The sequence below is a fragment of the Hemitrygon akajei genome, chromosome 5 (assembly GCF_048418815.1).
Source record: "Hemitrygon akajei chromosome 5, sHemAka1.3, whole genome shotgun sequence".
In the NCBI taxonomy this organism is placed as follows: Eukaryota; Metazoa; Chordata; class Chondrichthyes; order Myliobatiformes; family Dasyatidae; genus Hemitrygon; species Hemitrygon akajei.
In genome coordinates, this window is record NC_133128.1 from 49,051,268 (window position 1) to 49,074,053 (window position 22,786).

General features: G+C 38.5%; 2 protein-coding genes across 3 annotated transcripts in view; one reads left to right on the forward strand and one right to left on the reverse strand.

Moving 5' to 3' along the window:
* atg3 (autophagy related 3) overlaps window positions 1-19,119 on the reverse strand; it is a 45,640-nt gene extending 26,521 nt beyond the window's left edge. The window contains exons 1-3 of the mRNA XM_073045502.1: window positions 18,899-19,119; window positions 4,808-4,849; window positions 2,795-2,844 (exon numbers count right to left, since the gene is read on the reverse strand). Coding sequence (XP_072901603.1) covers window positions 2,795-2,844; window positions 4,808-4,849; window positions 18,899-18,970 — 164 coding nt within the window. The 5' untranslated portion in view covers window positions 18,971-19,119. The remainder of the gene's footprint in view (window positions 1-2,794; window positions 2,845-4,807; window positions 4,850-18,898) is intronic.
* Window positions 19,120-19,199: 80 nt separating this feature from the next.
* The window catches only part of slc35a5 (solute carrier family 35 member A5), a 58,844-nt gene continuing 55,257 nt past the window's right edge, over window positions 19,200-22,786 (forward strand). For both annotated transcript variants that reach the window (XM_073045503.1, XM_073045504.1), the window contains exon 1: window positions 19,200-19,454. The gene's annotated coding sequence lies outside the window, so the exon portion shown is untranslated. The remainder of the gene's footprint in view (window positions 19,455-22,786) is intronic.

Genomic DNA, 22,786 nt, shown 5'->3' on the forward strand with positions numbered 1-22,786 from the left:
CATGCTTCTCGGGATTTACAGCTGACCACATTGCCGAAGGCAGGCAAGCTGTGGTTGATATTGGTGTTATGCCCGCAGCCCCCTCCTTTGTGAGAATTGCAAGAGCACTCTTGGGTTGGGTCAGGGGACCCAGGAAATGAGAGAGAGACGTGCAAAATGCCTCATTCCCCGGCGATGTAAAATCACGGGACATATCCATTGTTTCTTGGAGACACATTTGTGGATTGCGATCCTATGCTACATGACAGCCTTCAGGCAAAGTGGGCTGGGTGACGGGGAGAGATTGCATCATCACCTCAACCTGATTGACATCTACAACCCTGCAAGTCAGGATAAAAGAGGGGCTGTAGGAACAGCCCCCTCAGACGCACCAGAAGAAACGCTAGCGATCCCGTAATAGCGGGAAGTCATTTGAAGGAAGCCACGTGCGTTCGGTTCCCTTGCCTGGAGACTGGTGGCTGGTACCACGGAAGACGATTTTTTTGAACTAACAACGGGGAACCAACTTCCCCCGACTCAACGGATTGGCCTCATAAAAGACACGGGCAAGTTTAAGACTGTCTCTCTCTACAACCCAAAAAGCTGCACCTTGAATGACAATTGACTTTTATTTTTCCATCGGACAATACAGTATCCCCCAGACAAACGATAGAGTTATTTCTTATTGACGATTATGATTATACCCGCGCTTTTAGATTGAGTATTGACGACGTATATTATCTGAATGTTTGCATTAATCTTATTTTTGTGCCCCTTTATAAATAAAGACTTTTAAAAATAGTACCATCAGACTTCAACGGACCTCTCTATCTTTGCTGGTAAGTGACCCAGTTACAGGGAACGTAACATTAGTAATGAACTGCAGTTAGACATCAGTGAAAATGATGTAGAGTTGCTCGACTCCCATGCCGAAGAACTGACCAATGAAGACCTTATGGAACTAGAGCAGCAGATGATAGCATTTGAGAAAAAAAGACTGTGACCTAGGAACTCCGGAATTGAAGAAGTTTGCGATGAAAAGGTTAGCTGAAGCCTTTCATCTCATTGAAGCAGGGATGGCAAAGTTAGAGGAGCAAGATCCTAATACAGAGAGGTTCACCAAAGTTTACCGTGCAGTTACCGAGAACCTCAGCTGCTATAAGGTCATTTATGACGAAAAAAAGAAAAGCTCTGTACAAGCCTCCCTTGATGCCTACTTCAAGAAACTGACTCCAGTAGTAAACCTGCCTTCTCCAGCAGCAGAATTAAAACCTGACTCTCCAGCACCAGGCCCATCATAATGTTACCTCACGAATGCCCCTTCCGGTATGTAAGACATCGATGCAACCGTATGTAGTTGCTTTTATTATTACAGTATTATGTACAGTACTGTATTATTATGCTTAAGATGTTTTAGTGTACATATTTGGGTCAGCACCGCCCCCACTTGTCCCATTTAACCTGTCGCAGTACGGTAGATTTTAGGACCCGGGGCAGCTCAGGTCACGTCGCCCTTGGTGTACAGTACAGTACGTACTGTTCTGTACCTGTTCCATTGACGGAAAATGATCACGGTTGAAAATACTGTAAGGTGGAAATAATAAAGCAATCGGGAAGAGGTGAGATGCATTCAGTCATTGGAAAAGCATTAGGCTGCAGTCAGTCACCGATCAGAACAATTTTAAAGGATAATGTGAGAATAATGGAGTATGTGAAAGGCCCTGCCCGGATGAAAGCTACAATTATTACTAAGCAACGCAGTGGTTTAATTATTGAAATAAATACTGTACGCTTCTTATGTGTTTTATATGCATAGAAAGGTAAAATATATACTATATACCAAGACAAACATTTGACTAACTGACGCTAAATAATACCAGATGTACCTATTCCAACGCGTACAAATCCGACTTAAAGACAGACTCAGGAACAGAACTCGTTTGTAACCCAGGTACTGCCTGTATAAAAGAACCATCATATCTGGGAGAATATGGTAATGAATTGTTGAAGTACATAAAACCATTGGTTGAAGGTTATAAATGAGTTATTTACAGATTAGTAAGCTTTTACTGAGGAGGTTCCACAGAAATTACTGCTGGTCATAAGCTATGTAGAATCTATATTAATGCTATCAGGAATCAGTATCCAGCTTTGCTGATAATACAAAGCTTGGCAATGAAGTTAACTGAGGAGGACACAAGGAGTCTGCGAAGGGATGTGGACAATTTAGTGAGTCGGTAATCCAGCAGAAAGAGAATATGAGAAGCCATTCTATATTCAGGAGTAAAAGCAAAATAAGATACAATTATCTTACATAACAAGAAACCTATAAATATTGGCATAAAAATCATAACATGTTAGTACATAATATAAAATAATACAGCAACAGGAGCATTGGAGAGGGTACACTAAAAGATTTCCTTGAATGATAACTCAACTGAATGCTAAAACTATCTATTCGAAAAGACCAAACAGGCTTGTTTCCCTTTTCCTCAAATTAATTACCTCTAACAATAAATTCAGAGGAGATTTTCCTATTTGAAGTTATTAAAACCATGAACATTACCAAGGAACGATTGATGAGGTTAACACAACTGAATTAAGGAGTTGATGAAAATGCAGTAAGAGAAAGGATTGATGGATTAGTTAAGAGGGCAGTGGGAGAAGGCTTATTTAGAGTATAAACATTGGCATGAAACTGCAGGCCTGCTTGTGTACTGTAATACTATTGATATCTAAAATAATTCTACATAATAGATCTAGATTTCAACTTTTAATTATTAATGCAACTTTTCTCAATCCATTATTCACTTACCATTGCCAAGTGGGACAGTGATGGACCAGATGATCTCCTGCCACCACAAACTGCAAAAAAAGAAAAAAGATACATACTAAGTTACAAATAAGGAACAGAAAATGACGTTAGTCAAATCATGCAGCATTTGTGAAAATAATATTTTGTTTGCCCTGACCAGAATAAGTTGTGCTTGAATTTGTTAGTTCTGCAAATTCTGTGAACATGTTTAAAGGTATTATAGCCAACTGAAATTTGTAATTTTAGATAATTATAGGTCTGTAGATACTTAAATTTAGCATAGTTTATCAGTTTAATAGAAAGCATGCACTAACATATTGACAAAAGCTGTCTGCTAGTCACATACAGAACCATCTTTGAATGATGTATGAGCATACAAATCTATGTTTCTATAACAAATGTTAACATACAAAAATATCAACAATAAACACGTAAAATGTTCCTTGTATCAGTCTGAGCTATGTACTAAATTTAATTAAACATTTCTCTGCAAATGCATCTAAGTGTCAGAAACAAAATGTTCACTAAGCAGCCCACCTCCTAAAAACTAGACTGCCAAGATCTGTTTAAGACCCTAATTCAGCAAAATTCATTTGTGTGTGTTTGCAATATCAGGGTGAAATCACACTAAGGATTGAACTGACCCATGTGATTTCCTGTATCATCCGTCTCCCAAATTTTTCCCCCCAGACACACAACCATCTCCTGCTAGACTCTTCAGCTGCTAGATCCCCTGGATTCTCAGTACACTGACCCCTCTCCTGGCATGTTACCACAGTAATTAGATATTGCACATCACTCGAGCAAATGCAGAAGCTATCTACCTTTTCCCTGCAGCCATTGCCTTGCATACCACGTGCAGGTCATGCTGCTGCTTATTTTCCAAAGGTATATGCTTTCTATGATTGCGGCTAATAAACGTGTTATGAGCGGGACTAAACTGAGAGAAATTATGTCTTCCACATATCCTGTTTTAGAGTTCATTTTTGATTGTAAACCTCTGTAATGCTAGTTTATATTTGATATTGGCTCTTAAGAATTCTTGTACGAGGGACACAATCTGATGCAACATGACATGCAACAGCTGTTTTAGCAATCCAAGAACAGATTCTTTCAAGAATGATACAAAATTATTCAGAATTTGAATCAGATTACATAATTATAAGTTTAACTTAGCTCTAGCAATAAGATTATGTATTTTGTGTTAATTTAATGGATGTAATATTATTAAAATGAAATGGGAATCATTAAAGATCAACTATAATCAAATCAAGCAGCAGCGTGAAGCATCCTATTAACATGATGCATTCAAAACCAAATAAAAATGGGGATGATGATATTTTGGCAATTACCCAAACATCCAGTAATATATTATTCTGCTTGTTTTAAAAGGGAGCTAAAAGTCTGCTGCAGAGAAACAGACTACTCTACCTAAGTAATCCATGATGCTATTTCGTTCCAAATGAGTGACCTTCCAACTTTCATCAACTAATTTTCCTTGTACTCTCTGTTCCTTTCTTATTCAAGTGGTTATCCATTTTACCCTTAAGTAGTACCTTTGTAACATGGCACAACAATTTCCTTTGAATAATTTTTTCTAGACTGACATTGCTAATTGTTAATCCCTTAGAGCTGAACTCCTGCTTTTGCAAAAAAAAACTTGCTTTTAAAAAAAATGCTATTTTCCTCTATAATATGTATAATTTACATTAAAACTTCATCAAAAGATTTTAAATACAATGTTAGATTATAGAATATGTGAAATTGACTTAGACAGCTAAAGACATAGCTAAATAAAGGACTACTCCATGCCTACCTTCCATGGATAAACTTAATATCCATTCCAATATTAAACTATTTGGATACCAAAGATAAGATTTATGATGTGCATTTGTATCAAAAAACAAATTCCTGTCTAATGTTTCTTGATTCCAATCTCTGTTCATTATTTTCACAACTATCCAAAATTCATCCTTCAAGTCAAATCCGTGATTTGTATCCAAAAAAACTCACCTCCTCAGGGGTAATTACTCCAGTTTCCTTAAATTTTGACTCCTACATTGAAAGTAAAGGAGTGAGAATACATTAACAATACAGGAAAGAAAGATCTTTTCATTAATTAAGCCATTCTCCGATAAGCTCCATTGCCTCAAACTATTGAGTAACAGAATAAACAAAATTACATTCAGTGGTTAAAGAATGATATCCTACTTCCTTGATGTTCAAAAATCTATTGACTATCGTCTTAAATATAATTAGCAGCTGTGCTGTCACTGTCCTCTTGAGCAAAGGTTCATTATCTCCTGGATGGAAAAAATCAGAATGCTTAATAGCTAATTGTCACTACGACTGCAACCTCTGGTTCCGAACACCCCGGCCAACGGAAATATCAACTCTAAAGAAAAAACTGACAAGCCTCCAAAGAATTGTCTTTATTTGAATACATTTCACTCTTCTAAGTTCTAGACAGTGTAGGCCTGTTTAGTTTAACCTACCACTCCACAAATTACCACCCCAGGAATTAATCTGATAAATTTTTGCTCCTCTCTAATCCTTCTTCACAATACACAATATTCCAGATGCAGTCTTTAAGTGGAGAAAGATGTCTCTGCTCCTTTACACAGATCATCTTGCAATAAAGATAAATACGGTTCTGTCTTCTTGATTGCTTGCTGTACTTGAACGTTAACCTTCAGACCATGTTATGAAATCATGAATACAATGATCATAAGACACAGGAGCAGAATTAGGCCATTCAACCCATCAAATCTGGTCCACAATTAATCTCTGCAATGATACATTATAGATGTCAGAATCGGGTATAATACCACCAGTATATGTCATGAAATTTGTTAGTCTGCAGTAGCAGTACATTGTAAATTATAGCAAGTATACATAATAAAAATTAAATAAACAGTGCAAAATCAATTCTTTGGTCTGATATTCAGTGCATAGTTGTTGCTGTAATACCACTCAACCAGCTGGCCTATTTCATTCCTCTACACCTTCTCATCACCATCTGAAATTCTGCCAACAATAGTTGTGTCATCAGCAAATTTATAGATGGAATTTGAGCAGTGTCTTGTCACACCGTGATGGGTGTAGAGAGAATAGAGCAGTGGGCTAAGCACACATCCTTAAGGTGCATCAGTGTTGATTATCAGCAAGGTGAAGATGTTATTTTCTTCTGGTATGATAGTTGAGCATGGAGTTACACCAGGAGGTACAGAGGTCCAGGTTTGGAAGCTTTTTGATCAGAACTGTAGGAATGATGGTGTTGAACAACAACTTGAAACCATTATGACACCTCTGGTTAACTTAATGTGTGAAGAAAGAACCAGCTTAGTATAATACAGAAAAAAGTGATGTATGAAATGTAAATATGAAAAGAGAAAAAGCTAAGACAAATAATTAACCTAAATTAATAATTACTGCATTCCACTAACCCACAATCTTGAAATATTTTAATCTCACATCAGAACTGTATTAAGAATTTGTAAAGGTTACAAGAAAACACAAGCTCACCACCGCAAATAACTTTCAATTGACAAACTTGTAGTTAGAATGAGATCCTTTTTGAAAGAAATCTGAGTTGATATTGAAACAAGTGACAGAAATTGCTGAAACATTACAGCTTATACAAGGATGTCATGTTGTTCAGTAAGCAAGTCATTCCATGATCCTAAAATTACAGTTCAACTGATGAATAAACAAGGGTGGAGTACTTTCATGTACAATCCTGTGAGCCAGAGTCAGAAAAGACTAACCTTGAACTTGAATATTTTACCATGTTTAGTTTTCTACAGGCAGAAAGCTACTAACTTTTGATCTGACAGAGCAGCAGATGAGTCCTTAGGAAATCTGAATGCAACCTTGAGATAAGTCTTAATATAATCACAGTTTATTTTTTTTTAAATGGTAGAGTACATGCACCTTCCTATTGTGAGGGTAGGCAACTTGTCTGATATTCCAGTGATCTGATATCTATTGACCTATTTTCAGCCATCGTAGCTAAGCCAGAATATAGGAATGCTTACGTTTGCAATATTTTGGGGTAAAAGATGACAAGGAGAAGAGTTTAAGGTGGTAAATAATTTTTCAGTAAAGATGATATTGGAGAAATTTCTGAGGGAAGAGGTTTAACAAAGATTTGGAAAGGCAGCAACTAATTGCATGCTTTGATTGAATTCATTAAAGAGATGAAGTATTGATGACAACCGGGCAGTAAATGTAATTTTCGTGGACTTTGGTAAGGTTCCACATGGTATAGTGGATCAAAATGTCAGGGCCAATGGGAATTTAAAGCAAATTTGGCACACTTGACCCCAAACTGGCTTAGAAATAGAGAAAGAGGAAGATGGTAGAGGGTCTGATTTTGTGATTGAGTGCCAGTGTCTAGTGAAGTCCCAGAGGGATAAGTTCTGGAACCCATATTCTCACATAATATACAGTGCATATAAAAAGTATTAACCCCCTCTTGGAAGTTTTTGAGTTTTATTGTCTTACAACGTTGAATCACAGTGGATTTAATTTGGCTATTTTGACACTGATTAACAGATAAAGACACTTTTATGTCAAAGTGAAAACCAATCTCTACAAGGTGATCTAAATATAAAACATATAATGATTGCTTGCATAAGTATTCACCTCTTCTGGTCAGCATTTAGAAGATGCACCTTTGGCAACAATTATGGCTCGGAGTCTATGTGAATATGTTTTGCACATCTGGACACTGCGAGTTTTCCCCCATTCTTCTTTACAAAACTGCTCAAGCTCTGTCAGATTGCATGGGGATCACGACTGAACAGCCCTTTACAAGGCCAGCCACGCATTTTCAATTGGATTGAGGTCTGGACTCTGACTTGGCCACCCCAGGACATTAACTTTGTTGTTTTTAAACCATTCCTCTGTAGCTTTGGCTTTATGCTTGGGTCATTGCCTTGCTAGAAAACAAATCTTCTCCCAAGCCACAGTTCTCTTGCAGATTGCATCAGGATTTCCTCCAGGACTTCCCTGCATTTTGCTGCATTCATTTTACCCTCTACATTCACAAGCCTTCCAAGGCCTGTTGCAGTGAAGCATCCCCACAGCATAATGCAACCACCACCATGCCTCATGGTGGGGATGATATGTTTTTGATGATGTGCCGTGTTTGGCTTACTCCAAACATAGCATTCATTCTGATAGCCAAAAAGCTTAATTTTGGTTTCATCAGACTATAGAACCTTCTTCCAGCTGATGTCGGAGTCTCCCACATGCCTCCTGGCAAACTCTAGCTGAGATTTCACGAGTTTTTTTCCCCACAACAATGGCTTTCTCTTTGCCACTTTCCCCATAAAGCTGTGAAGCACCCAGGCAACAGTTGTTGTATGCAGTCTCTCCCATCTCAGCCACTGAAGCTTGTAATTCCTCCAGAGTTATCATAAGCTTTTGGCCTCCGTCACTAGCCCCTTCTAGCACAGTCACTCAGTTTTTGAGGACAACCTACTCTAGGCAGATTTACAGCTGTGCCATATGCTTTCCATTTCTTGATGATTATAACTGTACTTAAAGGGATATTCAGTGACATAGAAATTTTCTTGTACCCTAACTTGTGCTTTTCAATAACCTTTTCACAGAGTTGCTTGGAGTGTTCTTTTGTTTTCATGGTGTAGTTTTTGTCAGGATACTGACTCACCAGTTGGACCTTCCAGATATAGATTCATTTATTTTACTAAATCAATTGAAACACTTTGACACCCTGTAAATTCACCTCTACAGGTTCATTTACAGCCAGGACACTTTAACTAATTATGTGACTTCTAAAACCAATTGGTTGCACCAGTGATGATCTGGTGCGTCATTTTAAAGGGGGGGGGGTGTGAATACTTATAAAATATAAGATAATTGATTGTATATTTGTAATTAATTTAGATCATTTTGTAGATATCTGTTTTCAGTTTGACATGTGTCTTTTTCTGTTGTTGAGTGTCAAAAAAAAAAGCCAAATTAAATCCAGTGATTGTTGTAAAGCAATAAAACATGAAAATTTCAGGGGGAGGGTGTGAATACTTTTTATAGGCACTGTATATGAATGACTTTGATGTAGATACGTTTATGGATGAGGTAGCTATGGCTACATCCACACTAGACTGGATGACTTTGAAAATGCCGGTTTTGTGTAATAACAATAGGTGTCCACACTACGCATTTTTAAAAATATCTCTGTCCACATTGAAACGAATATTTTGGCAAATCTCCTCCTACTGTGCATGTGCAGAACACATCTACCAAAAACAAGTGACATGTTTGGTGTCAAATCTTGCTGTGAAAGACGGTGCATGTTTGATCAGTTACAGACTAGAAAAACTTAAATGACGGACAGCTGTTGTCTCTCACGCAGGAGGACTTAAAAGTAAAAAAAATCAAATACTGAAGCATATGGAGGCAACCGACAGGGAGTTCATGGACAGTATGACTAACTCTGTTGCATTAATAAAGCACCTTGTTAAATGTGTAAGCATGTCTGCATCAGTATTATCTTCTATTTCCATACAATGTTACATTAGGCTGTTACACATCTATTGTCAGAGAAGTACTTGCATAAATAGGCAAACCACCTTCATACGAGTAAGGACAGAAAACAGGGCAAAGTGAATATACTTAGTTATTCAGTAAGTTCAGTAAATTCAATAAGTTATGGGTCAAAGTATTTGGTGAGTATATTTCTAACTCTTCTGGCTTCAGTCTCGTTGTCGTCTGCTCTGAAATTGTTAGGTTGCATTCAAGAAAACACTGAAATGGCGTGCTGCCGTCTGACAGCATTTTCAGATTTCTCCAGTTATCCCGTCCAGACTGATCTGCCCAAGTGGCATTTTCAAAATTACACACCCTGGAAAGCATTTCTGAAAAGCTTCGGTTTCGGGGGACGAAAACGCCATTTTAGTGTGGACAGAGGGTAAAAACAAAGAGAAAAGCTTCGGTTATGGATTTATCTGGTGAAGTGTGGACGTAGCCTTAGTCTGCAGAGTGCAATTAACATGTTAGTGAAAAGGCTTGCGAAAACGATTAATACAGACAAGTGTGAAGAGATGCAACTGGGAATACCAGTGAGATTAGGGTTTACACCATGAATGGTAGGGCCCTAGGAAGCATTAACAGAGGGACCTTTGAGTACAAGTCTATAAATCCTTGAAGGTAGCAATACAGGTAGATAATGTAGTTAGGAAAGTATAAAACTGGTTTTCATTAGACAGGTTATTCAATACAAAGTACAGTATGCAGGTTATGCAACTTTGTAAAACTTTGCTCAGGCCTCAGTATGAGCCTTGCATGCACTTCTCATCACCATGTTACTAGAAGGATGTTATATCACTGGAGAAGGTGCAAAGGAAATTCACCATGATGTTGCCTGTCACGGACCACTTCAACTGTGTGGAGAGATTGGTGAAGCTAGGTCTGTTCTCCCTACAGCAAAGTTAAGTAGTATACAAAATGAGATAGATAAAATTAAGAGGGGTATAGAGGAGGAAAACATTCCTCCACAATATCCTTTTCAAGAGTAAATAAAACTAGACAGATCTCGATTAAGAGTGAAGAGATGTGGAGGGGACAGTAAGGAGGAACTTCTTCATCCAGAGTGGCAAATATCTGGAATGCACTGCATGAGAGTGCGATTGAAGCTGGGTGATTGACAGCATTTAGGCCATGTCAGAACAAGCACTTGAATTGTTTAGGCTGAGAAAATTATGGATCAGGTGCTGAGAGATGGGGTTAATATAGATTGGAGCTCATTGGATAGCATGGAAAAGGCGGACCAGATGGCATGTCTCCGTGCTCTATGATTCTACGACTGACTCTCTTATTCTGGCATTATTTGCAGTACAAGGCTTCAGTACTTACTAGGAAATAGACTGGGGTGGAAAAGTGCTATTGCTGCTACTGGTGGCAATGCAGTAGAAGCAACTTACTAGTCTGCAGAAGGCAACATGCTCTAGGGCGATCCAGATTAGTTAAATTAGAGGCATGCAGAACAGTACCAAGTTACTCTGTGGAATCTCTCCTAGAACGTAACAACACAAAGGCACTATATAAAGCATGAATTGTCAAAGACTGATAAACACAGTGAGACTGAAAAAAGCAGACAGCATAATTACAATACAATCTAAATGAACTATTTTCTCTATTTGAGCAGAGTAAAAGTAAGTAAATAGGTGATTAGGTTGCCTCAAATTGATCAATTTGATGTTCAGATTGTCCAATCACAATGGCTTCATGCATCAAAAATACATTTCAAATTGAAAAGCCTATCACAAAGTTTAAAGACAAACAGGCAACAAATTAAAAAGCACAGGCCATTTTTAGCCACAAGTATTTCTTACTTGTGATGTACTACGTCATGTGATGACGTAGGATCGAGATGTGGAAATCCAGCTCTCCCATAAAAACCAGTAAAATAATGTTTACGTGAAGAAAAGTTAGTAAATACTTTTTAAAAATTACTTATAAACTACTCAGGATTGTCTTAAGATATGTCTCCTAAACAGAAGCAGAAGAAAACTACTACTTGAAGACAACACAAGTCATAAAAGAATCAAGGCCGGCAGCCATGAAAGAGCCTCGGGCTCAAGTGCATTTTACCTCCGGCGATACAAAACAGGAAACTGCGGCAACATCAACCGTTTCCCAAAAAAAAGGGCAACAGGAATTGCTCATGCGTGAAAGAAGGGGCATGTGCAAACACGAGCAACCCAAATTACAAATCCCAGCTATGATCGGAACTGAAAGTGAAAGTGAATGAGGCGGAATCAGATTCTCTAGATAAATCAGACGAAGATGAAGAGACAAAGAAAAACAACAGGAAGAGGTTGGACGTGATATTGGAGACACAAAAAAATCTTTGGTGCAAATAATGCATGAATTAAAAGCATTAAAAGTAATAAAAAAGATATTAAAATATGAAGATTATGTTTGATAAAATGATGAAAAGAAAGGACAAAATAGACAAGAAAATTAAAAACTTGAAAGAAATAAAGGGAGACACCATTGATAGAGTGAATAAAATGGAAGATAATATTTCTGCCTGGACATCAGAAAGAAAACGGTTGTTGGAAAAAGTGGATGTACTTGAAAATTTTAACAGACAAAATAATATTAAGATTGTTGGACTTAAAGAAGGTATAGAGGGAGAGGATCCAATAAATTTTTTTCAAAAATGGATTCCGGAAATTTTGGAAATGGAAGAAGGAACCCAGTTAATTGAAATTGAAAGGGTTCACAGAGCCTTAAGATCAAGACCTCAAGTTGATCAAAACCCACGATCAATCTTCATAAAATGCTTAAGATATCAGGATAAAGAAAAGATCCTGAAGGCGGCTGCCCAACATGCCAGAAAGAGAAACGGGCCACTGATGATAGAAGGGAAAACAGTTCTTTTCTATCCTGATATAAGTTATGACCTTTTGAAGAGAAAGCGAAAAAAGTTTTATGGGAAAAGGGTTATAAATTTACATTGCGCCACCCGGCAACCCTGATAATTTTTTTGGATGACGGAAAAAGATCTTTTACTGATTATCGGGATGCGGAAGAATTTGCACAAGAACTCCCAAATATTCACTAACCACAGCCAAAGATTTAAAAGTGAAACGGATTAAAGATGAAGACAGGGACAGTGAATGGAGTTGATGGATGTTTAAGGACAGAAGAATATTTAAATATATTCTTAATTATATGATAAAGGGGGAGAAAGGTAAAAACTTGAGATATATTAATTGAGAGTAGTGATATTATTTTTTCTTCTCTTATATATACTTTTTTATCTTACGGGGGAGCTAGGGGAACTTAGGATCAATTGCTACGGGATTCACGTGTGTAATCATGGTGATTGCCATGACCCGCACAACGGAGGGGGGTAATGTTGTGTTTTTTTCTTTATTCACAACATTAGTAGGGGGGTATTTTGTTATTTTTTTTCTTTATAATCTATTTTTCTTTAATCTTTCTTTCTTTGCCTGGACAATTGGGGGGGAGACACATAGCAACACGAAGAATTTTGAAAAGTTTCCCCAAGGTACTACGAAAGTTGAAAAGTTAGGTATTACTATAGACTGGAGTAACCCTGTTAAAAATAATGACTAATTTACTGAATTTTAAAAGTTTTAATGTTAAAGGGCTTAATGGACCGGTGAAAAGAAAAAGAATTTTAACATACATTAAGAAAATGAAAATAGATATAAGCTTTTAGCTGCATTGCATTTGAAAAAATTACTTATAATTTAAGAGATAAATACAAAATATTTCTGAAAATTTGGTGCCCCATTTACAAAAGATAGGATTAAATATATAGGTGCTCCAAAGGTAAAATTGTTGGTTACTTGGGGAAAGAAATAAATATATATACTGAAGCTATTATGAACTCCATGGAACATGTGGGGATCTTCCGATATCCAGGCATCCTTTCTTTCTTTCTTTTTTTTCCTCTTTTTTTCCTCTTTTTACAGGGATATGTTAGGGGGGGGAGGGGTTGATAATTTTCTTTCCTTCTGTAATCATTTGAAAATTCAACAAAAATTTTTATTTTTTTCTAAAAAGTATTTCTTACTTCTCTGATAAAACAGGCTTATTTCCTGAAACTCAGATTGTTCCATACTACAAAAAATTAATCCACAGAATATAATATCACCTTCTGGCTCTGTGCTTCTGTCGGATTTCACAGAAAATAAGATGGTGCATTGTTCTTTTGCACTTTATTACATGACCCATGCTTACTTTCACTTTACCTCAAACTTATTCCCAGCAGCTGCCATTGAGGAATCATATCACTAATTCCACAGCACTCATGAAAAATAGAGTGGCAGGAACAGGAAGAATAAAATCCATAAAAGCATGAAGCCACAAAGGAATATATCTGGAAATAGGAAAATAGTGGATTCCAGTTAATTGGTCCATTGGTTAATCAGGACAGCCACTATTTAGGACAACTCTTAAAGAAAAAAAACGAATGAAAAAAATAGCCAGCATTTTCTCCATTTATTTGGGACACTGCAATGATTAATTGTGACAGGAGATTGTTGCTGAACAGCTTCCAACTAGCAGTCACATGAACTTGTGCGACCTTTAGTCACTGCGTTGCATTTAAAGCGAACAATTTTAAAACAGCATCAGTTGCATGTGGTTGTGTTCAAAAAGCAGTGATCTTTGTCACTGATAGCTGATGAGAAATAAGCAGTAAGACAGTTTTAAATTGTTTTGCTCAAACATTCAGACTTGGAGATGCCAGGAACTGCTGGGAGTGAAAATGAAACCACCACTTCAGCAAGTTAGGAATGACAAAGAATGTGAAGGTATTGACAATCATCTTGAATGTGATCATGAGAAAGATTTGGAGGATATAATCAAAAGCATTGTCTGAAGACATTCCATTATCTGCACCAGGTGTCTACGCTGATTTTGTTAATTTACAGTCAATCAAAAGAACACAGTAGCATGTTGGTTGCTTGTCATATCCGATGACGATAGTGAAACCTGTGCAAGTGAGTTTTTAGGAAGTGGAAAAGCAATTGCATTGGGAAAGTTCCACTCTCTCAGAAGTCTGGGTCCAGTGGTACAAGCAGTCATCAGAAACTGGGGTCCTCCTTGGCTGCAGTGAATAACTAGGAATTCTGTGTCTTGTTATGCCCTTTGCTCTCTCTCTGAAGCATCGCAGAACCACCTTTTTGGCCGTTGGATCCCACTGTTGATCTCATTCACCATCTGACTTCACATGTTTGGACAAGTATGTCCATATTTCACTGGCCTGCTGGCTACCCTCATCTGGTTTAGCCTGCCTGTCGAAGCAGTGTACAGGGCTGTGGCCACTGCCGCATGCAAGCAGCTACTTGGGGCCACAGTTGAGAGCTGAGTGTCTAGTGGGGCCAAAGGTGAGTGAACTGCCTGAGAATGGATAAGGCAAGCTCCTTCTCTAGAGCTACCCCTTCCTGAACACCCCATACATGACAGCATACACTGGATGAATTCCTCTATTAATAAGTATTTGGAACTAATACAGTTTTATAGTACTGTAGTAGCATTGGTAGTGTTCCAATTTATTCTGTACTTCATTTAAGTGCATAATTGTTACTCAGTTAAATGGCAGTTTCTCTCTTTTTTAAAAAAATACCTTTTTAACTATTTCCATGAAACTTCAGCTTATTTGGGGTAGCTGCTTAATTGAGCCAAAATATCCCGATGTGTCCCTATTAACTGGAAACGACTATATTTGCCAATAAGAGGCCAAGATTAGAAATACATTTTGAAAAATGCATAAAACCCAAATAACTGCACAGCTTTGATGGTGAGAGCTGATTTCTGTGATTGGCAACTATCTGTACAGATTAAAAAGCAATGCAACTCATGATGACAACAAGATTATTCATCTAAAAATTACAGCACTGATCCTGGCCCTCCCCAGCACCATGTGCTTCTTATAGAAATTTTGACACTTACAAAATACTGTGAATAACAGAAAGCTGGAAACAACCTAAGAATTTCAGAAAATGTTTCACAATTTCATCCAGATCTTCTAAATTTTTCCACCCCAAACAATCTTCTTAGGCTTAGGAGCTTTGAATAGAGCTTAAGAGAAATATGAGTGTGAGCCAAGCAAGATCACATCCAATGGACTGGGTGCAAATTCTCTCATCTACCACAGCTAACTATGAATGCAGAGGCAAAAAGAGGAGGTGCCTCCAAATATATTGCCATCCTCATTGACAGCAAGGCCAACACACAAATGCAGTAGCTTTAGCAGCCACCTTCAGACAGAAGTACCAAATAAATCAATTTTGGTTCTCTCACAGAACACAGTTGCTAGCCAATTCAATTCATTCACTCCACGTAACTGTAGGAAATTGCTTAGGCCATCAACTACTGTACAGGACAAAACAATATCTAAGCTGTAATGTTGGAAGACAAGTTACAGATCAAGCTGTGCTTCTAAGCAAACTGTTGCTGTAGAGTTAAAACACCAAAATCTGCTCATTGCCCTGCTATATTCTGCTCACAAAAAGACAAATTCAATTACTACCTAATCTGTCCTCAATCATCTCAAAATGATGAAAGCCATTTTTGACAGTGCTGCTTTGACAACTGGCAATTACTCACCAATAATTTACTCATGAATACCTAGTCTAAGTTTGTCAAGACCAGTCAGCTTCAGAACTCATAACATTGGTCCAAACATGGAGCAGAGAGCCGAATTCCAGAGATGAATAACAAGATGAATAACACTTCATTTCAAGTACTTGACCAAATGCTACATCGTGATAAAATTGAAGTCAGTGGGAATTAAATGGAAAACACTGGAGACATTCCTCAAACAAAAGACAGTTGCTGCTGTGTAGCTCCAACTGAAGAAGCTCAACATCTTGTGTGACTGCATTACATCCACCACTTACACACCACTGGTGCACAATAGCTGCTGTAGTTGGTCACCAAGGTAACTGGCAGCACTTCCCAAAAAAATCTCTACCAAGATTCTGAGCTTTGAGTATAAAGCCAGGGAAGATGTTCTGTACCATGTAAGATATTGGCCCTGCTACAGCTGGAATATTGTATTCAATTCTGGTTGTCAGATGAGATGTGTGAGAATAATTCCTGGGATAAGGGACAAACATTACATGGACATATTGGAAAGATTGGAACTAGTTTTGGGAGAAAAGACAGCTGATCATATAAAAATATATTAAATGATTATGGTTTTCAAGAATTACAATGAGATCTTGTTCAGCTAGGTAAGTCAGGTAAGGAACAGCAAATGGAGCTTAATTCAGTTAAGCGAGGCATTACATTTTGGGAATGGCAGGGCCATGGGGAGTGTTGTAGAACAGAGAGACTTAAGAGTACAAGTATATAGTTACCTGAAGGTGTTGTCACAAGTAGTGAAAAAGGTATTTGGCAAGTTGGCCTTCACCATCAGGACAGAGCCTAGAAGTTGAAATGTCATGTCGCACTTGAACAAGATGTCCATGGGGCTGCATTGGAATAGTATGTCCAGTTTTGGTCATCTTGCTAACAGAAAGCATACAGAAAAGATTTGAGGATACTGTCAAGACTGTTGGGACAGTTGTAGAAGTTGAAGAGGCTACAGGATTTTATTCATTGGTGTGTTGGAGAATGAGGGGTGACCTAAGAGGTGTAGAATCTCATGACAGGCATAGAGGGGGGTGAATGCACACAATCTTTTTCTCCAGGGTCAGAGAATTCATGAATTAGAGGACATAGGTCTAAAGTGAGAGAGAGAGATTTAATAGAAACCCAAGGGGTCAGTACATGGAATGAACTAGAGGAAGTGTTTGAGATATATTAACAAAGACACTCAAACCGATACAGCAATAGGAAAGTGTTAAAAGGATATCAGCGAATACAGACAATGGCATGTGCTTAGCTGGGCACCTCCATTGGCATGGACCACTTGGGGTGAAGGTCCATTTCCATGATGTAAGTTTTCAGGAGGGATATGGTGAGAATGGACTGACGGGAAAGTTCCTACAGATGGAAGGATTAGGGATTAAGTCAACATCCCCCGTATTATTTTGTTTATTTATTTTACAGTTGCATGGACCAACCATTAGTCTGAGTAAGAAACTTTTAACATGGCCTGAAACTATGTGGCACTTTAAATTAACATTTTATAGAAGAAAATTCCAATTGCCTGGCAACAGAGGCGACATGCATGGGAGGTGGAACTAATGAATTCACCTGCTAGAGAGTTGGACCTCACACAAGGGGTCAGATGTCCTTCAGTACTGTAAGGCAGATGCACAGGAAAACCACCACTTCTATTTCTCTCTCCTTTATATCTCCAGTCCATCATCAGATCATACTATAGGAGCACCTACATCACATGGATGTAGTTTGACATTGTGTTCATTACATTACAGGAGTACTACATTAGCTGTCAAGTGTTTTGGATTGTTTAGGTCCTTGAAAGAAACTATACAAATTCAAGTCTTCATTTCTTTGAAATTCTCCAGATAGGATCTGTACATTTTCCTCATGCCCCTCCTCTCCCTCCCCCCAAAAAGACACGGGAAATATTTTAAATGTTTGTTATTGTAGAGCAAAATAAATATTTTTCTCCAAATGTAACAGTAACTAGCACATCCTTCAATTAAGAATTTTCAAATAACTTTTAATTAGAGGTGTCATCACATAAAATTACATGAATTGCACAAAAATCAAACATTTTATAGGCCACATGTTTATGACATGTCTTGATGCTTACAGAATACATATTTCATACCAGTTCATAAATTATAGTGAAAATTATGGAAATTTTAAAATTCTTTGTCCTGCACTTTAAGTACTATATATAATTTACAAGAACAACAATTTACAGGTAGGTACCAGTAAAATAAAAATATCAGATGATTAAGAATTTTCACAAAACTATTGGTTAAAAGAAAATGTTGTAAAATGGCGAAAAAAGGAAGAGTGTCCAACTGGTATCACTGTCAGAGAGTCAGCACAGACACGAGTGGCTTAAAATGTCTTAATTTGCAGTGTATATCATTCTTTAAACTACAGCCCAGAAAAAATGACAAAAGCTCTTGTACTGTCACTGTTGTAGTAATATTGGGCCTGCAACTAGAATTCAATTACTCTTCCATCTACCAGGAGCCTCCCAAAACAATCTAGGTCTTTTGTAGCAGGACTGTCAGCTCAAGAAATGCATGAAAACAAATCTTCATTTAAAAAAAAATTTCCAACTAAGCACCCCATAACTTTTCTTTCAAATTATACTTGAAAGCCACAAACTAAAAATGTTTACCAAAAAATAATCACGAATGTCAGCTTCTTGAACATTCAACGCCAGGCTATTCACATTTTGCAAGTCAAAAGAAGTCGAGACGCATTCTGTAAGTTCCTGTCATTCACCGAGTGTCTGTTGGTCAGACATTGCCTAGCTCACTTATACATTGGAGTTACCATAATTATCACGAATGAATTGGGGTTACCTTTTAACTGCCCGTTTCTTTATTGTTGACAATGAGTAAATCCTCAGTGAGCCCGTTACTTACCACGGTCAGGGGAGGGTCAGTGCTGTCACTGGTACAAAGTAACCACGGGCCTTCATAGATAACTCACCTTAAGTACAGGCGTCAAGAACTCTGCCACGCCAAGTGCAGTGCCTTTAACAGTGTTAATAACGCTCTGCATATCGTTAAGCCGCTCGAGCTGAGCGTACGGCAGTCACTACCTGCCAACAATTACCTCCACCTTCACCCTTCGCCCGAATCCCTATCCCGTTCCTTCTCCACTCTTCTTTCCCTCAACAAGTTCCGCAACCAAATTCACGCATGCGCGCTCTCCCCGCTGGCGGCGTGCGCGTGACGCGAACGGAAGAAAACAAGACACGCTCCGCGTGCGCGTGCTTGACGGGTGAGGAGACAGCAGGCCTGGCGCATGCGTGGCTCGCAGCCGCGACGGAAGCCGTGATTGTTATCATGAGCCTCACGGAAGGGTGCGAATCACTGTTGTTTGAAAGCGGTGCGAATCGATCCATTCAGGCGATTTCGGGTGTGTTGGACGATCTTTAACTGCGCTCAGAGGCTATTACCGCCGGAGCGATTAGACAGACGGCCTGCCGCCCGTGGGCACAATGACATTGTCTAGCTGCTGGTGAAGGAGGCCCATGGCTCAGGTAAGAGAGCTGAGAGGATGATGAGAAGGGTGGCGTTCTGAACCGTGGCACTCCCGCTAAGAGAAATCAGTTTGAGATAAGTTTCAGTTCCTTACTAAATGAAACCTGTGTAACTGAGCCCCATTATGCCGCCGATCGACGTAGGAAAATACAGCGCAGCAAATATTGGAAGTTTGAAGACTTGTCAAATGATGAATATGCAAACCCGGCAGCCCTCAAGATGGCTTTGTGCAGAGATGTTCATTCTCAACTACAATATTCAGCCATGTAAGCAATTCTGACCTGTTACAGCATAGAGGCGAGTAACTAGAATTGGCTTCAAGGCTCCAGCATACTAGGTGAAATAGATAAGTAGAGCTCTTAAAGATAGCGGAATCAAGGGATATGGGGAGAAGGCAGGAACGGGGTACTGATTGCGGATGATCAGCCATGATCACATTGAATGGTGGTGCTGGCTCGAAGGGCCGAAGGGCCTACTCCTGCACCTATTGTATGTTGTCTATTCAAGTATACAGAGCTAACCTGTGGGGAAAATATCTGATAGCCCTTCCATGAAAACTCACATCGAAGTTTCCCAGTGAACCCTGTCAAGCAATTACTCTTGATCAAGATGACCTTTGTTAATAAGCTGTAAATGCTGTAAATGTTTACCAGGTCATGCAGCATCAGTGGAAAGAGATAACAGTTCATATTTCAGCAGGTGAACTCTTAGCAAAATAGGAAAAATATAAATAAGTTTAAAAATACAACAAAGGAATGAATTAATTGAATGAATTGGCTTTATTTCTTACATCCTTCACATACACTAGGAGTAAAAAGTGTGAGAAGTGTTACGTCACTGTTTAAATGTGCATTATAGTAATTTATAATAATGTATAATAAATGGGACAGTTACGTAATATAGAGTACACTCAAATCAGTGTGAGTTGATCAGTCTGATGGCCTGGTGGAAGAAGGTGAGCAAAATGGAAGATGCAAACATACGAACAGGATTTGGTCACTTGGGTTTTCTCTGCCATTTTCTGAGATGGTGGCTGATCTGATTGTGATCTCAAATCCCCATTCCACTTATCTTGGAACTTTTTGTTTCCCTGCTAGACTAACGGAGTGACTGGCACAAGTAAGGATAATGCTGCTTTAAAAAAGTTGGGAAATGTCAATGAACAATTGTGTGGCCTGCAGGGGAAGGACGGACAGAGTTGGAGGCTCCAACTCGGTTCAGGAATGTGGGTTCAGGTTGACACTGGAAGGGAGGCACAGATCCTCGGGCGAGTTGGGAAGCTAGCTAGGGGAAGTGGTGGTTTCAACGATTTTTGCTTTTCTTGTCAGAGGGGTTTTTCTGCTAACGTGAAGATTGGACGCTAGACTGGGACTGTTGGGGGGATGTTGGGAAGTACAGTAGTGTAGGTTCAGGTAATGAGAAGGATCTGGAAGAGGAACCGGAAACGGAGATTGGGGTTGGCGGGAGGAGGTGGAAATTAAGTTGAATCTAGATCTGTAAAATGGAAATGAAACATAATATTGGAGTGATTTCTAGTGCTGGAGAGGTAGGGCGACTTTTTTTTAAAAGAGAAAACTTTAATATATTGTTTAAATTTGACCAGGTACAACCCTCTTCCATCAATCCGAACATTAATGAGAGAGTTGAAATCTGCTATAGGGAATATAAATCATGCTCGAACTTTGAGAGGAGAGAAAGTGTTAATTGTTTGTAAGGACAATAAAACAGTGTGAGAAGGCATTACGTTTGAGGACTTCGCTTGGCAAAAAGATAGTATCTACGTTACCTAATGAAAATTGAGGTATTGGGGGTGTCATAACGAGTGTTCGGGTGGAGATTTCAATGAAGCAGGTTAAATCTAATTTATTAGGTAAGAAGGTTTAAGGAGGTAAAGAGATTGCTAGTATTTAGAAATGGGGAAAAGGTGGATAGTTTATCTGTATTGATTTTTTTGATGAGGGGAAGCTGGCTGATAAAGTTAGTTTATGGTATGTTAGTCATAATGTAGGTGCTTATATTCCATCTGCTTAGATGTTTTAAATTTGTCAGAGATTTGGGCATATTGCAACAGTATGTCGTGGGAAACTAAGGTGTGTTAAGTGTGGCGGGGACATAAGTATGTAGAGTGGAGGAGGTGTAAAGTTAAATTGTTGTATTTGTGGAGGGGGACATAGTGCAACATATAGAGGAAGTGAAGTGTTTCAGAAGGAGCTACAGTTCAACAGATTAAAGTACAGTAGGGTATGTCTTGTACAGAAGCCTCGAAAAATGTTTATTAGAATGTTGATAAACTATTATCGGTTAGAGACCTGACTGTGAAGTCAGTGGATATATGTAGGTATCGCTGTTCTCATGGTAAAAATACTTGTGAATAAAATGAAGTTTGTGATGTTTATAACAAATGTGGTGAATCGTACTGCTCAGACATCTAGTCATACTGAGAAAATTAAAAGCTGCAGAAAAGTATCTTGGTATAACTGGTGTTATGTAGGAAGTTGTAAATTAAACTCTGATGGGTGGGGTCTCTGTATCCCAGACAAATTGTGAGGGTAAATTATGGGATTTAGAATATAACAATGGAATGCAAGAAACCTAATTTCTAATGGGCAAGACTTTAAGAAGTTTATAGATGATGTGTCAAATCATCCAGATGTTTTATGTACTCAGGAAACTTGGTTGTTACCATATTTGAGTTTTTCCTTGCAGGATTTTAGGTGTGATAGGTTATTTGGTAAAGGGGGTAGTGTTGTCAGTTTTATACAAAAAGGGATAGGTATAGAGTTGTGAGTACAAATGAAATATTTGAGGCACTTGCAATAATATTTTGTTTCAACAGTCCAGTTGTTGGTAGTAATGCACCTTAACTTGGACTGCCAAATGCCAAGAAGAATGAACAATTGTTCCTGGAGGTCTGACTTGCTAAATCCAGCATGATTGAGACTCTGGTAATTCCAGACTAGCAGATTTTCTGGACTATTGGATGTTATCTCCCTCCTCCCCCCCCCCCCCCCAAAGAAATGAAGTAGCCCAGAAATAAATCACATTAACTTCTATTTATGGTAGTGTAGTAGTTAATGTGATGTTGTTACAGTTACATTTTGGCTTGTCAGAATTTGGAGTTCAATTCCGACATCATCTTTAAGGAGTCTGTACGTCCTCCCTGTGGAATGCATGGGTTTTCTTCAGATGTTCCAGTTTCCTCCCACAGTCCAAGACCTACTTGGTAGGTTAATTGGTCATTGTAGATTGTCCCATGATTAAGTTATGGTTAAATCAGGGTTTTTGGTGTTGCTGAGCTGTGCAGTGTGAAGGACCTACTCTGTGCTGTATC